The sequence below is a fragment of the Canis aureus genome, chromosome 30 (genome assembly GCF_053574225.1).
Source record: "Canis aureus isolate CA01 chromosome 30, VMU_Caureus_v.1.0, whole genome shotgun sequence".
In the NCBI taxonomy this organism is placed as follows: Eukaryota; Metazoa; Chordata; class Mammalia; order Carnivora; family Canidae; genus Canis; species Canis aureus.
This window is the reverse complement of record NC_135640.1, coordinates 41,869,211-41,886,573: the sequence shown is the minus strand read 5'-3', so window position 1 is coordinate 41,886,573 and position 17,363 is coordinate 41,869,211. Positions and strand designations below refer to the sequence as shown.

Here is a 17,363-nt window from a genome sequence, read left to right as displayed (position 1 = left end):
GAGGGCACCCCAGGCACACACGCGTGCGCACGGCGGCCGCTGCAGGGAGCTCCCCCGGCTGACCGCGGGCCAGAGCGGCGGAGGGACAGGTGCTCACACGGCGAGGGCGGCCAGAAGCCGAGGCCCCTTGCGGCGGAGTGGGTGACACGGCCGGACACCGGGCGTCTGCTCTGGGCAGCACGGAGCCCGCGGGCAGCCCCCCACCTGGACGGCGACCGCCCCTGGGTGCCGCCCCCGGCCCTGTCCAGTCCCTGGCTCAGCTGCACGCCCGCGGCCAAAGTGAATGAACGAATGACACTGGGAGGGGGGGTCTCTGTGGAGCTCCCACCGGGTGGGGTGGGCTGTGCTCTGGGACAGGGCTGGTGGCTCTCTGGGCGGCAGGGAGGGCACGGAGGTGGGGCCACTCCGAAGGGACCCGAGGCCAAGGACGGTTTAGAGAGCACAAGGGGGTCAGGGGCAGTGTCCCTACTGGGTTGGTCACCGCAGCAGCCAGGCTGGGGGCTGGAGTCCTGCAGGACCCCGGGGTCCGGCCCTTGCCTGCCCTTCCCACACTCGGTTCCACCGGGACTCGCTGTGCCAGTTAATTGCTATTCCAAGCACCTTCGAGGCTCCTCGCTGCTTCCAGCTCAGTGTGTCCCACTATTTATAGTTGGCTGCTTAAGAGACACAAATGACCATTGTAACGCCGCTTCCATCTCAGACGCCGGAGAACACGATGGGCTGCAGCGCTCGCTTAATGGACCTCATGTCTCTGACGGGTTTGCAATAAAACTGCCTCTCTTCTCCCAAGTGATGAGTGTACTTTCAGGGCCTCTCCAAAAATATAACTTCCTTTAAATAAACTGCTCAGTCGCGTTTCCTTGCGGGCGGACGCAGCTCTCCTCTCTACAAGGCCGCTGTGGCCAGGGAAGGCAGGCCGGCTCTGTCACAGGCTCAGAAGGCCAGGACCCCCCCTCGGCGGCAGCGTCTCTGACTCCACGTCCACCTGCCCACATCCTCCCAAAGCGTGGAGGCCGGCCTCCAGCCTGCACCAGCAGACTGAAAAAAAGCACAAAACGTCAGATGGCTAACACTTGCCCACAGCTGCTCTGTGCCGCACGCTTGTCAATGCTTTACACAAATTAATTTGCTGAATCCTCAAACAACCTGAGGCAGGTGCTACTGCCAATCCCGGTGGGGCAGACGGAGCCTGGCTCCCTCCCCCTGCCTGGAACCCTACAGGCCAGCACCTACCAGCAGGGCAGCGGGGCAAGCTCCTCGGGCCCTGGCCGGCCCTGCAGCTCCCCTGCTTGGGCCAGAGCGTGGCTTCACCCTTAAGCCACTTGCCAGGAAGTGCCAGGGTCAGTGGAATTAGTACAGGCGCAAGGACATGAAGCTTTTGTGGGCGTGGCTTGTCCTCTCAGGAGCAGGGGACCCTCCAGACCTGGGGGAGGGCCAGGAGGCTGCACGATGGCAGGAAGCTGGAGTCTGAGTGGGGCTGTGGGGGCCCTGAGTCCCTGGAAGGGCCTTTGTAGAGGTCTCCAGGATGGCCCTTCGGGACACTCCCTTGTGTGGGCCCAGAGGAGGGTGAGAAGACCCCGCATTTGCCCACCAGAGCAGGGCAGGGTTCCCAGAGGAGGGAGGGCAGGCTCAGACTGGCCAGGAAGGCGCAAAAGGAAAAGCTGGAGCATTCAAGTTTGCCCCTTGGGAGACGAGGGTGTCCTCGGAAGGGTGGCTGGGCTCACCCTGGAGGTGGCAGGGTGGAGAGGGGCCCTGGGGACACAGCTGCACAGCCCCCTTCTGAAGGTCAGCGTGAGGGGGTGGGAAGCCAGGCCCAGCACTCCTCAGAGGTGCAAAGCCAGGCCCCCCGGTCAGCCCCAGGCTGCTCTGGCCCACCCCCGTCTCGTCTTCTGTTCTCGTACTGGCTTCTGGCAGTGATCCCCCAGACCCTCCAGACGTCTCCCCTGCCTGCGCCCCCCGGCCTTGGCCCTCAAGGAGCGAGGGGTCCCCGGGGGCAAGGCCAGGACAGGCCAGGTGGTGACGACGTGGTACCTAAGTTGTCATTAGCGCTCCCAGCACCACAGCGGGAAGTCAGGGAAGGTGGAGGATAGAGTAGCCAAGGAAATACATACAGGCCATGTGGGTCCCCTGCTGGGCATCGTGCGCACACAACCCCACCAGGCAAGGTCTACATGGCAGCAATCCCAGCTGCTGGGCCCTGGGGCGGGAACGGAAGGGACCCAGTGACCCCCCACCCCAGCACGTGCCGGAGCAGAGCCTGTCCACGAGGCTGGCGTCGCAGCCCCCATCGCGTGCACCCTCACCAGCAAGCCTCCCTCCTCAGCCTCTGCTGGGGGCACGTGGAGAGCTCTCCCAGCCCCGGGAGAGCTGCTCAGCCGCAGGAGTGGCTGGTGGCCTGCAGAGGTGGCACGGCCGCCCACCGTCCGCTCCCCGTCGTCCCACGGTGTGCTTACGCCACACCCAAGGCTCCAGCAGCTCCCAAGATGGCAAGACCAGACCTGTTCCTGCTGCCTTGTGATGACGGGGATGAGCCCAGGTCACTGCTGGGGACAGATGTGCAGGGATGGGGCTGAAACGTGCAAGCCAGTGACCGGGCACCGATTCAAAAGGACCCTAGAGCGGCCAGGAACCAGAGGCCGGGTGCTGGGCACACAGGGCTTTGATGTGCATTCAGGCTCCTGTGATAAAAGGTCTCTTATGTGACACAGGAAGCTGGTGGTGGGTGCGGGGAGGGGCCAAATGGCCCCCGGGGCACTGACTCACCCCCCACCCCTCGGCAGGAGTCCCCCCACATAGGGCCTCCTGGATGAGCATAGAAAGCGCCTCCCAGGCCTGCCAGAGAAACAAAATCGTCCCACCAACAAAGACCGCCCCCCTTCTAAGGACAGGGGAGAGAAGGTAACTTGGCTCGGCCAGCACCTCAGGGTCCCAGGTGTGGCACACGCCGTGAACATGACCGCCAAGTCTGGACAGGATCTCACACCAGGTTATAAAGTAGAAGAGAAGGCAACAGGAATGTTCCAGAACCAGGGAGGGTTGGTGGTTGGACAACCCAGATGCCTCTCTGGTGTATACTTTTCACTTTCTATTATGTGCATTTTGGTTCAGTTACCAAAAGCCCCAGGCTCTGGGTGTGCGGGGTGTGCCCCGAGGGAGACCCAACTGGCTGGGGGGGAGCTGGGACCCCACACCATCCAGTCCCAGGCCCTTTGCGGTGACCAAGTGGGAGTGGGAGCGCTGTCACACGTGGAGCCCCTTTCCAGAACTCTGCTGAATGTCTCACCGGCGCATCCTGACGCCAACTGAACGTCGCGTGCCCGTGACTGCACCCACGCCCACTAGCGAGGACCCTTCTTTCTTTGGGCTCTGTCCTGAGTGCTGGCACAGAGCCCTGAGTACGGCAGGCCCCAGGGAACCAGCGGGTGGCAGCCTGTGTGCCCCCCACACAGACCCCAACAGGATCTAGGTGACTTCTAGGGCCACCCCTGGGGAAACCCAAAGCAGGGCTAGTGGCCACCCAGCAGCTGGCATCTGAGGTCCCCCCACGAGCTTGCCCCACCTCTTCCTTCCTATTGCAACCCGGAGACAAAGCTAATTCCTGGTGACATTTCATCTCCTACTTTCTTTGCTCTGGGACGCAGGGCTGTCAGGGGCTTTGGGATGTGGGGAGACCACCCCTCCTCTGCCCCACGCACACGGACACTGCCCGGTATCTTCAGGTAAAATGTGGAGGGGCACCCGGGTGGCTCAGTCGGTTGAGCGTCTGACTTGGTTTTGGCTCCAGGGCGTGGGATCGAGGTTCCTCCTCTCCCCACCACTTCATATCTGTTCTCCAAGGAGGAAAAAAAAAGTTGAGCTTTGTGGAGCGCAAACCGTGGCACAGGTTGTGTAAGGTTTGTTGGGGTTTGGAGACGCAAGAGTTTCACAAAATAAACTACCTTCCACTTCATGTCAGAACCTGCAAGTGTCCATCTGATCGCTGCTAGAAAAGGGAAAACCATCCCCAGAAGGACGCTGGGAAGCACACGATTGTTCTCACAATCCGTGCCGGGGCAGGAGGTACTTTTACTCGAGGCCCCGGAAAGAACTGTTGGGTCCTGCAGGCCTCTGGGCGCGCTCCTCCCACGGCTATGCCTGCCCTGCACTGGCCTGTGTGCCCCCCAGTTCACAGGTCAGGTCCTGACCCCCCAGCCCTTCAGGACATGACCGCATTTGGAGGTCCAGGGGATTAAGTTAAAACGAGGTCACAGGGTGGGTTTTAGCCCGATCTGACCAGTCCCCATGAGAGGAGGGGCTGAGGGCAGATGCAGGGGGGCAGGTGTGTAGGGACCCAGGAGGAGACGGTCCTCACGCCTGGGTGAGGCCCCAGGAGGAGCTGGGGTGTCGGACTCTAGCCTCCGGCCCTGGGAGCAAACACAGTTGTTTGAGGCTGGGTCCGTGTGTTGGTGAAGACAGCCCCGACAGTCGGACTCGTCCCTCCCCGCTCAGCGCCCCTGCGCTGGCCTCCCCGGCCCAGAGCACTGCCCCAAACCTGTGCCCGACTCACGGCCCAGCCCCTCCCCTTGCCCCACTTCCACTGGAACAGGAGCTCCTGGGCCATGAGGCCCAGCGCACGGTGGGTCTTCTGCGGAGGCTGATGGCCTCCGTCCCGGGGACAGCCCCTGGTGCGGCCAGCGCCAAGCTCCGCCGGGCAGCGGCCCTCTCGGCTCCAGCAGGCGCCCAGGGCCTATGCACACGGTCCTGCCCCTGAGTGAACCCCCGGCCGTCGCCCGCTCAAGACTCATAATGATTCTAGAGATAGGGCCCCCCAAATGCTGCAGCCGGCCCTGCCTCCAGACCCCCACCCCTTCCAGACACGGCCTCCCCTGCCTTAAACAGCCTCACCAAGGCCTCACCCCCACCTCATGGCCAGTGACGGATGCCAGGATGGGTGGGGGGGACCGGGATGGGCCCGGCCATGGTTCATGCTGCTCCGGAGCTGGGGGGGGGGGAGGTGCTGCGCCGGCCAAGCCCGCGTCCCTGCTTCTCCTGACTGCCCTCCCACTCCCCTGCCGCCTCCGGGGGGCGGGGGGGGGTGAGAATCCCTGACTCAGGCTCTGCTTCGAAGAGCCACCTCATCGCCCCGACGGGAGCACCCCGACCCGCTTCGGGCAGACGCCGAGGCCACATCTGCCCCAGGCTGCAGGCGCCAGTTCACGAGGAGAACAACCAGAGGTCCCAACGCCTCGCCCTCGCGGCCCCAGGTTCCAGTCCTGACCTCCCAGCTCCTCCCTCCCCGACTCATGGGAAGCCCTGGGGAACCCCAGCCTCCAGCTCCTTTAGTCATACTGGGTGCCTGGAGTAGACCCAGCCTGCGGGAGTCCTGGGGCCCGACCCTTCCGCGCCGACCAGCCAGGCGTCAATCGCACACCAGCCGCCTCGCCTGGGCTCCCCACACGTCAGGGTTTACCCCACGTAAAGGGGGAGACTTTGCTTCCTGCTTTGAAACCTCACGTCAGCAGACTGGACTGGACGAGCCGCCCCGCCCGCCCGGTACCCTCCATCCGCGGGTCGTGGGCCCGCCAGTTCCGAGCCAGTGACCGGGTGGGCCCACGGGAAGGCCCCCTCAGGGACAGCCTCTCGGAGGCGGTGAGCGAGGGCCCGGGGAGCCCCGGCGCTGCCGCTTGGTGAAGGGGCAGCAGCCACGCAGGGCCGAGCAGGGAAGGACCTGCAGCGGCGACCTCGGTGGAGGCCAGCACCACTTCCAGAGCTCCCCAGGCGAGGGCCACTGAACCCCTCTCCTGCTTAATCCAGCCCCCGTCGGGGTTCAGTGAGTCGGAACATTCTGAATCAAAACATCCCCACTTCGGACCCGAGCCCACGGAGCGCCCCGCCAACTCACGGAGGCAGAGCTTGTTGCAGTAGCTACAGGCGGAAGACCGCGACGACTGTCCAGCAAGCTGCCCGGGACGTGGGGCCGGGAGAGGACGGGAGGCCTGCCCCGCCTCCCAGGAGCCCCCGCACGGGACACAAAGGCAGGAGCCCACGAGCCCCCATCCACCCGACGGGATGGATCTGGAAGAGAGGGTGCGTGTCCGCCTGGAGAAGGTGCCACCGTCCAGACTGGCGCCAAACAAAGGAGCTCTGAGCAAAGGCCTCAGGCCGGAGCTGATCTGCGAGCCCCGTCTCCTGGGGAGCACAGGGCTGAGAGGAGCGGGGGCCTGGCCTGGTGGGCAGGGGGCCCTTGGCAGGGGCAGGGAGGCCACCGCTGCTCCATGTCCGGGTGACCTGGGGCCTCCGGGCAGGACGGGACATTCTGTTCTCCCACAGGAGGGCTGCCAAGAACCCCACCGACCAGACTGTCCCAGCCCCTCCCGGGGTGGGAGGCTGGGCACATCCCAGGCCATGAAGTGCCATGAAGGAAATGGGGCACTGGGGTGCGCCTGAGGGGACGCCAGGGGCTGTTGGGGGGCCTGGTGGCTCAGGGAGCAGCGCCATCCCCGCCGGGGGCCGAGGACTGAGGCTCGGCCCCTGGGAGCGGCCTGGCCCTCCAGCCTTGAAGGAGCTCGCCCAGGACTGAGCCGGCAGAAGAAAGGACAGGGCCAGCCACGGGCACTCGGTTACACGCTCGTCCCGTCTGCCAGGTGGCCGGGGCCCGTGCCCAACACAGGCCCATGCAACAGCCCTCATGACCTCCTACCTGCGCCCTGACAGCCCAGGGCTGCTGACCCCAGGTGCTCTGGGGCTGGAGGCGGGAGTTGCGCAGGGTGAGAGTAAACAGGGCAACGCAGCTGGGGAGGCGGGGAAGCTGGGCTGCGGACGAGGTGGGGTGATGAGGTGACCCAGGACGCCCCTCCCCGCCCCCTGCCCTGCTGCCCGGCGCCACAACCCCAGGACCCTGGCCAGGGACACGAGCAGCACTGCCAGGCAAGGCGGAGCCATTTGGGTGTCCAAGGAGTTTGGGGCCACTTTCTGGCTTTAGTGAATTCTAACTGCGCCCCCCACCCCCACATTCCAGTGTTTTCTACCCCTTTCACTCTCTGGCAAAGCTCCCAGAGCAGGAAGTTTTCCAGGGGCAGGAAAGGGATGGGGCCAAGCCGTGGAGTGTAAGACCCAGGAAACAATGCCCGGACCTAGGGACTGTGGGAGGCAGGACGCGGTCAGCCCCAGCCCCAGCGTGGGTGGGCCGGGCCTAACCAGCAGGCTGGGGTGCTGAGAAGGGGGGGCGGCTCTGATGGGAGCGGAAGGGCCCCGGGCACCCAACCGGGAGCTGCGGACAGCCCCGGGAGCGGAGTGACCCAGGCGGCCAGCCAGCAAGAACACAGAGGCCCCAGGCCCCAGCTGCCAAGAATTGAATTGTGCCCACAACCAGCGAGCTTAGGGGGGGGACCCCAGGCCTCACATGTAGGGGCAGCCCTGCCCTCACCTCCACTACAGCCCCAAGAGACCCTGAACAGGAGCCTGCCGGCCGCACCCTGGCTCCCCACCTCCGCAGGGAGGCTGCAGACACGTGGGGCCCTGGTGGGCGCAGGGATACACGGGGACACGTGGGAACACGTGGGGACACATGGGGACGTGCGGGGACATGCCGGGCAGCCCAGTCAGCTTGCACGGGACAGAATAAGCATTTATAGAGAGGAGCAGAGAGCAAGAAGGAGGAAGACACAGAGGGAAGGGCTGACTGCACAGGGGCAAGTCGGGCTGCGGGGACTCAGGACACCCCCAGGCCCTGGGCCCCAGCGGGGAGCGTGGCCACTGCGAACCACCCAGGTCCTAATTCAAAACTCCACAGTTCAGGTTCCTAGGTGAGGTGGGCCAAGGTACGGGAGAGAGCAGGTGTGCAAGACGTGTCCACAGTATCCTCATGAGCCAGGCCCCGTAGCGGGCGAGGACCCACCACTGCCACCCAGGGCCCCCTCCAACTACGCAAAGGAGCTGGGGCAGGGATGCTGGGCGCAATGGCTGGTGCCACTGACACACACCCCTGGGGCTGACGAGCCTGTGCTCCCCCTTCTTCCTGTCTCCTGTGCCTCTTGACAAACACACCGGGCAGCCTGGGTGTGCAAATGCGTGGCAGGGGCCGTGGCTGTGCCACACTGGCCAGCCCTGCGGTTAGGGTGCCCACCCCGGGGAAGCAGGTAGAGGTGAGGCTGGGACTCCGTCCATACTCCAGGGGTTCCAAAAACGTGGTGGCGGCAGCCACAGGGACAGACAGCCCCGTGGAGCCTTCCCTGCCCTGTGTGCGGATGAGGATACTGAGGCTCCCGGCGGTGAGGCACCCACCCGAGGGACCGGGGCCCTTTCCCTCTGACCCCCTCAGACAGGAGGGTGCTGGCTAGGTGAACTCGAGCACACGCCCCGCAACCTGGCCTCCCACAGGCCCTGGGAGCCACACTTCTCCTTTGCCTGCACTGTCAACCTCTGACCCCATGAATCTAGAAGCTCCTAAGAGGTAGGCAGGGCTGCAAATTTGGCCCCACAGACCTCCCCAGGCCCAGCTGCCAAGGGTGGGGGCCGGCCCGCCTCCACTCAGCCATCGAGGTCTGCAGCCCCAGCCAACAGGGCCCCGGGGCAGCCGTGGCAGAGGTGCAGGCTCCTCCTGAGGCCTGATTCCCAGCCAGCCACCTGCACGAGGGGGGGGGGGGGGGCGCCAGAGAGGGAGCGCAGGGAGTCCAGCACCCGGAGCTCTGGCGGCCGCTCCTGCAGCCCCCGGAGGGAGGAGGCCCTCAGGCAGGAAGCCCCCCACACCGGCTCCCTGTGGGCTGAGGAGCCACCTGGGGCCAGGACGGGGCGGGCCGCTGGGCTGTGCGGGCTGGGTGAGGAGCCATGCCTGGGGACACGCTCCACGCCCTGCCCACTGCGGGGGTAGGATGGGTCCATCCCGCGGGGCCCCTTTTGGGGCTCCAGGCAAGGGGCAGGACCAGATGGGGCTTTAGCCGCGGGCTGAAGGGGGCCCAGGGACAGCACCGGGGTGACCTGGCGGGGAGGGGCTAGGGATCCCATCCGAGGACCACGGGCGCCCCCAGGGGCAGCTGGTGAGACTGCAGGTCCCAGGGGCGAGGGAGGGGCCACGGGGAGGGGGGGGTGGGGGAGTGTCCCCAGGGGTCACCCGAGGGGGCTGGGCCTCCGCCCTCCCTGAGCCCTGGCCTGCCCCTCGGTGCGGGACGGAAGGCTCCATGCACAGGAGGCCGCCTCGGGGGACGGCCCGGTGGGGAGAGGACACCCGCGGGGTAATGCCGAGGGACTCAGTTACTGCAGAACCGGCATGGTTCTTCCACCGTCCCTTCTGCAAAGTGGGGGGGGGAGGAATGGACAGAGCCAGGACTGGGGACAGGGGACCGGCGGGGAGGAGCTCGAGGTGCACCTTCACGCACACACCACGCTGCGGGAGCAGCCCTGCACGGTGACCTCGAGTGGACACGTCTGGTCATCACGGCTCGGGGCAGGGAAGCCGCCAGAGACTGTGCAGCGGGGGGGGGGGGGTGCCCCAAGACTCCCGGGACGGCTGCCGCGGGGACACAAGGCACCGCCTGACACGGCGTCGGGTCACCAAATCCGGCCTGGGAAGGGAACCGGCCCAGTTTACAAGCTGCGGGGCCCCTCTCGGTGGGGCGCCCAAGCCCGGTCCGCCGGGGTCAGCTGGCTGCGCGTCTTCACAGAACGGTCATTTGAGGAAATGTTCCCACCGGAGACTCCACCGGTCCCCACAGGCCGGGCTGGGAGCCTGACCGGGGCGGGCAGGCACGGTGCCCCCTGGGGCCCTCCTTGTTCTTCGGGGTACGAGGCACGGGACGGGGCCTCCCCTGCGCCGCCCCTCCGCCCCGGCAGCCCACGGACCACGGGGAGTCGGGTGCATTTATTTGGGCAACTTCCGGGCCGAGGAGCAGCCCCTTGCTGTCAGGCACCTAGTGACCGAGAGGTTATTTCACAGGCAGTCTGAAGAGGCTGCAGCCTCCCAAGGCACTGGCCAGCGCGTCCCAACCTGGGGCTGCCGGCAGGACTGTCCCCAAGTCCACCCTCCATCCCGCTAGCGCAGGGACAGGTGCACAACTGCCGGCCGGGCACTCCCCTGCTGGACCTTCACCACACGGACCCCCACCCCACAAGACACCCCCCAGCACCCCTGCGGTCTCTCCAGCCTGGGCAAAAGCCGCCCCCCACTTTGCTCCCCTACGCCGCCGGGCTGGACGCCCTCCTGGCTGTGGCTAATGCAGTAGGAAGTTACAGGCCACAACGAGGAGGGAAGGACCACAGCGTGGCCTGAGAACAGCTTGGCAACCGGCGCTCAGGAGGCTGCCAACACCAGTTTGAAGACGGCAGGCAGGACTTCCATTTTTTTCAGAAACTTCTAGGATGTGCTTGTTCCCTTAGTTTTTGACCAAAAATATTTCACCGAAAAAAATAAAGCACAGCCTATCCCTGCCCCCCCCCCCCACACACACACACAAAGCAGCAGGGGTGGCAGTGGGACCCCCGGCGAAGGTGGGAGGGCTCAGGGGTGTTGGCCAGGCCACCTACCTGTGTGCCTCTCTGAGCTCTGCCCCCAGCTGCGCTGTCACTCTGGAGAGCAGGAACTGTCACCTCCAGGGCAGTGAGCCTGCACCCCCGAGCCCCAGCCAGCCCCCCGCCTCTGCCCACCCAGCTGAGCGGACGTAAAGATCACCAAGCACCACTGCCCCCAGCACGGAGCAGGCGTTAGGAACCGGGGTGCAGTTGAAGCCTGGAGGGGCCTCTTGCCGGGCTCACCCACACACCTCAGGCCAGCACCAGACGCTGCCCACCTGTCACCTACGCAGCCCTGACCACACGCAGTGCCGCCTGGGAGCCACCCAGAACCCACACAGAACTGGCTCACACCTACTGTCCTCATAACCCACACTCCTGGGCCAGGGGCCCCTCCCACGGCCTTTTGGTCAGGGTCCAGCAAACGTGCCACTGCCTTGGACCCTCCAGGAGAGCAGCAGGGCGGAAACGGAATCAGAGGCGCCTCAGGGAGGCATGAGGGGCACAGTGGGCCTGCCCACTGTCACATGAGCCTCCCTGTGCAATGGGCCCGACACACCCAGGTTCAGGGTCAGCTCCGAATACAAGGTTATGAAGCTGACGTCCTGACAACCGCAGCTACCACTTGCCGTCTTCTTCCAAATTTTGAGAGATGTATGAACAGCTTTTCCCCACACGTCGGGTCCAAGATACAAACACCACTTGGGAACAGCACCTGTCAATCCACACCCCTGGAAATCTTCCCGCAGGAACGCGCCAGAAGCAGGACTTCGTTCCTAATAACCGCACAGCGTTTTATTCACAGACACCCGCAGCGTGCAGCCAGCCCCCGACCCCAGGGGGGCTGCCTGCCAGGCAGGTTTACCTCTCAGGAGGTTTCCTGGCCTGACCAAAGTCAGCACAGCGTCAGCGCTCCCTGGGCCCAGCCACGGAGAAAGGGGCCAGAGCCCTGCTGACTCAGGACGCCAGGGAGCTGTGAGTGTCCACGTCCACAGTCTCAGTCTGTGACTGAGAGCCTACAGTCCTGTCCCCACTCAACTCAGCGCAAACCGAGAGGATCTACAGGGACAGCGCCTCCCCACATGCTGGGCCTGCTGGGGTCACTTCCGGCTCTGCAGCGGCTGCTGCTTGGTCTGTAGCTCCTGGCTGCCGGCCACCTTCACTCTGGCCCCCGCCCGAGACCGCCGCCTCTTCTTCCGAGGCCCTCTCTGACCTGGGACCCCAGGCTGCTCCTGCGGCCCAGTGGGCTCAGCCCCTGAGCCCCGCCGCCGCCTCCGCCGCCGCCTCTTCGTCATCCTCTCAGATCCGGAGCTCAGGTCTGGACACGAGTCCTCCTTCCTGCCTTTCCCTAAAACAGCAGGGCCACGTGACCAAGGCACTGTGAAGGCCTGGTTACCCCACTTCCATGCTGACTAAAGGTGCCAGCTCCAAGGCCGCACAAAGGGCCTATGAGGGGACCTGACGGCCTCAGGAGCAGACCCACCACGGCCAACCAGAGCATCCTGCCTGTGTGGATGTCGGGTTCCAGGGCCAGCAGGTGGCCCTTCAGGAAAACAAGCAGACAGGCCAACCCAGGAGAAAGAAGCCTGTAAAGTTTGACCCGGGGGGTGGGCAGGCTCAAGCACAAGATGGAGCAGACCAAAGCTGGTGCACAACACAGCAAGCCAGGCTCTGGGGACCAGGGCACAAGCCAGGCCATGCAGCAAGGGCCCAGGCGTAAGCCAAGACAGGCGAAAGCAGAACCGGGGTGAATCAGGAGAGCTTCAGAGGGCAGACGCGCCAGTACCTGAGACCATGAAGGACATGTGGGTGAACACGGAAGGGCTCAGTCTGGGGTGGGGCTACCACCTGTCCCCTTCTGCATCCCTTTGCCCCGGGGTTGCGGTGGGCACTAGGTGCAGGGTGCAGGAGCACGGGGCAGGCCCCCACCCCCACCCCAGTGTGTCCACTGGGCCAAATCACAGTCCTGTGGACAAGCTGGGGAGGAGGCAATGGGAGGGACACAGACAGCAGGTCCGATAGCCCCACCACCAGCAGACACCGCCAGTCCTACCTGACTTGTGAGACGTGGATGTGGGCAAACGCTTCTTTGTCCTCCGATCCCGCCCCTCTTCCTGCAGGTTCCTGTAGGCTTTTTCTGGCACATCATCCTCTGGGAAGAGGCCTAAGGACCAAGCAGGCCATCAGGAGGCTGAAGGCAGGTTATGGTGTTTTCAGGGTGCATGTGCAGGGCTGCAAACCGCCGTGCAGGCACCACCCACGCCCTTGGTGCAAGAAGGCCCCGTCCTCGTGCCCAGCACGTCTTCAGGCCCACCACGGCTGCGACCAGCCCAAGACGGTGCTGGCAGTACGACATCAGCGAAAGCCGGGCCCTGGGCCGGTTCCAATACATCATGATGGATTCCCTGAAAAGCTTAGGCTGAGGAGGGGCTGATAAGATCACTTTCTGGGCCAATGGCCAAACTCTCCATGTCACAAGGGTCTGTGTGTGGAGGACCCACCACATGTACACGATATTAACACATATCACTGTATGAAATTTTACCTAAAAATACTGAACTTTAGCTCACGGTGAGCACGAAGTACTTGTGGGAACAGTCTGACGGGGGGAGGGAGGGAAGACACGTGATAATACAAGAACAGCAAAATATGAAGGGTAGAACCAAGGTGGGGGCCGTGGAAGTGTTCACTGTAAATCTTCCTGGCCTCACTCTACGTTTAAAACTCGTGGTGACGTGAGAGACACCCCTGTCTTTTCATCAAACCTTATCACCAGTTGCACTGGGAGCACACTGAGCACCCACGTCTGCTGCACAGCACACCTGCAACAGGGCAGCCAGGGAACTCACCGGAAATGCAGGTTCTCAGGCCGCCCCGCCCTGGGAGCCAGCACACAGCGGGGGCTGGCGAGGAGGAGCAGCAGAAGCCCTCAGGCCCCCTCTCCCAGAGAGAAAGCCCTGCCTCCACAGCAACCAGTCCTACTGTGAGGGCAACCCTGGGAGCCAGTGTGCATCCCAGGGAGGGGAGGAGGGGGGAGTTGCCAGCCAGGGTCCCAGCATGAGATGCTCACCTTCAGCAAGGTCCTGCAACCTGAAAAGAGACAGGGGCTCACCATGGTTGCAGCTTCTGCTGGGGGTGGGAGGGGCACCCCAGCAGGCAGCCCTGTGGGCCCTCCCCCGAGGACAGCCCTCCACCTGCACTCTAAGGGCAGGACGGAGGCCACCTGAGATGGGGGTGAGAGCAACTCCAAGGGCAGGGGCAAGGGCACTGCCAGCCACCTTCCGGGCAACTCACTTGCGGATCACTTTGTAGAGGCGCTTCCTGTTCTGGGAAGGGGTGCTCTGCTGGCTGGCCACCGCGAACAGTCTGCTGGCCACAGCCTCGTAGTCAAACTGCGGCACAAAGACACCAGTCACCTCCCAGGTGTCCCAGAGACGTGCACCCAGCAGGGGGAGTGCACAAACAGGTGGGGTCACAAGGACACACCCCGACGCCCTCCCGAGTCCCCTCTGCAAACACTGTACAACGCAGGAGGCAGTGAACACGCTCCCTGTGGCCACCACCCTGTGAAGGGACCGTCCCGGCCGGCCCCTGCAACTGGGCAGCCACATCAGAATAGGGAAAAACAACACTAGTCACGTTAATCTCAACAGACGTCATTTAAGCCAATATTCCTAATTCTAATTTGCCAAGCAACCAAATTCACCAATTAGTAAGCGTTCTGTTTCTACTGGGCTCCAACGCAGGTGTGCTCGGAGGTGACCTCTCAGCAATGCTCTTACCTGCCCCATGCCCAAGGCCAGCAGGAGCACGTGGGCTGGCCGTGAAGCCTGAGCCCCGAGGGCCAACCCCCAGCCCCGGTTTCCAGGACTCTCTGCCTTCCTAGAGTGCAGAGGCAGAGCCAGGCCCCAGCCCAGTCCACCCACCTGGAGGACGGGGCCCACGCTGTCCTCGCCATCTTCCGCTGGCTCATTGCTCGGGTTGCAGGCAGCTCCACGGAGGGAGCCTGGAACGAAAGGAACCCATCAATTCAAAGACTCGTGCCCAGTGTGCAGAGGACCCCAACCCAGGCACCTGGGAACCAAGAGTCCTCTCTGCTGGGACCAGGACCCAGGTGGGGCGTGCAGGTGCGGGCTGGGGTATGGACAGCCTCACACTGGGGGCGAGGTGCCATGGAACGAGACATCCCAGGGTAGGTGGGCTTGAGCCTCTTCCTTAAAGCAAAATTAAGAGGAAATCATGAGTAGACATCTTACAAAGCCAACATAGCGTCAGAAATTCCCTAATCAGGGAAGAAGGAGAGCTAAGTCCAGCCACAGGGTAGGCCTGACCAAGGGGCCGCAAAGACAGGGTTGCAGGGGATTCGGGGCTTTGATGTCACCACCTACAGAACGGTTCTGAGCAACAGGCAGGAGAGAGTGACAGAGAATGAGGACGGCAGGGCCACAGGCAGGCACAAAGGGCTGCCAGGAACCCCTGGACCTGCCTGTGTTGGGGGGACTCCAGCTGCTGAGAAGAGATGGACAAGATGCACAGGTGGGCTGGCTAATGTGCTAGGGGCACACTTGGGGCAGGGGGTGGGGTGAACAAAACCACCCAGGAGCACTCCGGGGGGGGGGGGGGGGGTTGGCAGCAAGAGAATTTAGACCTTGAATCTATATGGCCAAACAGCCTTTCTGTGGGAGCCCCAGGACCACTCCCCAGGGAAGGACAGGCTCTTTAACACAGGGAGCTGGAAAACTGGGACATCCGCCGGCAAGACCATGAGACTAGGCCCTCCACCCATTTCCAAAATTCACTTAAAGAGGATAAAAGAGCTACACGTAAGAACTCCCAATAATAAAACTCTGAAGAAAACACAAAGCAAACCCTTGACGAGACTGCACGTACCAAGGACTCTCAGATGGGGCGCTGGGGGCATGTGTGACAAGAGACCAACTGAACTTTATGAAAGTTAAAACTTCTGTGCATTGAAAGCCACTACCCACAAGGCAGCCCACAGAATGGGCCAAGATGTGTGCGAATCAGGCCCAACAGGGCGTGTGTCCTAGACTCACTCCCGAGGCAGAGGGAGTGCCTAACGCTCAGCAGGTCACGACTGGCCTGAAAGCAAAGGAATGGAGCGGACGCGTCCCCGATCGTCCGGGACATCCTGACCAAAACCAGAGAGACAGACCCCCTCACAAGCCTGGGGCGGCTCCTGGCAAAGAACCAGGAAACTGGAACCCCTGGACGCTGCTGGTGGTGGTGGGTGCAGAAAATGGTGCAGCTGCTGTGGAACAGCGTGGGGGGAGGGGTCTCAAAATATTAGACAAAGAATCGTGTGTGACCGACCCCACAATCCTACTTCTGGGTATATGCCCCAAACTGAAAGTGGGGTCTCCAAGAGATACTCGTTCACCCACGCGCACTGCAGCATTACTCACAAGAGCCAAACCACGGAAGAAGCCCCAGGGTCCCCAGGGTAAGTGTGACGAGTGGATTATTCCTCAACCTTAAAGCAACGGACACATGCTGAGAGGGACCAGAGCAGTCCCATCTCTCATGCTGAGAGCAGAGCGTGGGCGCCAGGGGCTCGGGCGGGGGGGTTACCAGGGACACAGTGTCAGGAGGAAGGATGGAAAGTTCTGGAGGTCGATGGTGGCGGCGGCTGCACAAGCTGGCGAACGCACTGAACACCACTAACGTGTACACTTAAACACGCCTAACTCTCCTCCGCCCGCGATGCAGCTGGGGAAGCCCCGGTCAAGGCCCCCACCCAGCACTGTCACGTCTAAGTCCAGGTCAGACAGCTGCGGGGCCGTTCATCGGCAGTCTGAGCGCTCTAACCACCAAGGAGCCTGAGCAACGGCGAACGCTCTCGGGCTGTGCAGTGACGAGACCCAAACACCAAGTGCCCCCAAGGCCCTGGGTCTGTCGCCTCCGCCACCACAGAAGAGGGGGACGCTGCTGGGAACACAAGGCCACCCGGGGGCGGTGGAAGAGCCGTGGAACCAGAGACGACTGTCTCAAGAGAAGATTCTCAAAGGCCTGGCGCTCGCTTAGCCAAGACAGGTTTCTGTTGGTGGCACGCAAGATGCCACTGAAGACCACCACATGAGATCCCCTCAAGCGCTATGGGAAAACTGACGTGACCGAGCGACGCGGTGGGAGGCCGCCCAGCTCCGTAATACCTGACGACCATGACTGCACACGAGACCGTCGCTCAGAAATACCACCCTGTGAACGGCTCCTGCCGCGAGGTAAGGGAAGCCCTAATAGCAGACGGCCGGTGCCTCCTCCAGGCAGAGGTCAGAGAGGTTCTGGAAACTTCAGTGGTGGCCATGGAGGTGGTCTGATGGGAATGACCACTCTGGTCATGGAGGACCCTTCCGTGGGTGAGGTGGCTCTGGTGGCGGCGAAGGCCATGGGGCCGGCTATACGGGATTTGGTAACGACGGGAGCAGCTCCACAGCCAGCGGAAGCTGCAGGAGTTTGACAGTTACAACAATCCTCAAATACTGGACCCAGGGGCGCAGCCCTGGTGGCTCAGCGGTTTAGCGCCGCCTTCGGCCCAGGGCATGATCCTGGAGACTCGGGATCGAGTCCCACATCAGGCTCCCCGCAGGGAGCCTGCTTCTTCCTCTGCCGTGTCTCTGCCTTTCTCTGTGTCTCTCATGAATAAATAAAATCTCAAAAAAAAAACCTCTGGACCCAGGAAATTTGGAGGCAAGAGCCCTGGCCCCTGTGCTGGGGGCGCCGGGGGAGCAGCAGGGGAGAGCCGGGGAAGCTGTGGGTTACGAGGACCTGTGTCCTCAGCCACACACCGTGACGGCAGGGCCAAGTCACTGCCAAGAGAACACATTCTGGATGACACTCCAGCGTGTGGGCAAAAACTCAGA

The 17,363-nt window shown here is 63.4% G+C and overlaps 1 protein-coding gene across 5 annotated transcripts in view; it reads right to left on the bottom strand.

Annotated features, from left to right (window-relative positions):
- RRP1 (ribosomal RNA processing 1) overlaps window positions 1–17,363 on the bottom strand; it is a 133,139-nt gene that overhangs the window by 107,638 nt on the left and 8,138 nt on the right. For 4 of the 5 annotated variants that reach the window (XM_077879360.1, XM_077879359.1, XM_077879357.1 and 1 more), the window contains exons 9-12: window positions 14,409–14,488; window positions 13,777–13,874; window positions 13,553–13,572; window positions 12,536–12,646 (exon numbers count right to left, since the gene is read on the bottom strand). In XM_077879360.1, the coding sequence (XP_077735486.1) occupies window positions 12,536–12,646; window positions 13,553–13,572; window positions 13,777–13,874; window positions 14,409–14,488 (309 nt within the window). Of the gene's footprint in view, window positions 1–11,251; window positions 11,831–12,535; window positions 12,647–13,552; window positions 13,573–13,776; window positions 13,875–14,408; window positions 14,489–17,363 lie in introns of those variants that run through there. The other variant, XM_077879358.1, reaches the window with a different exon arrangement.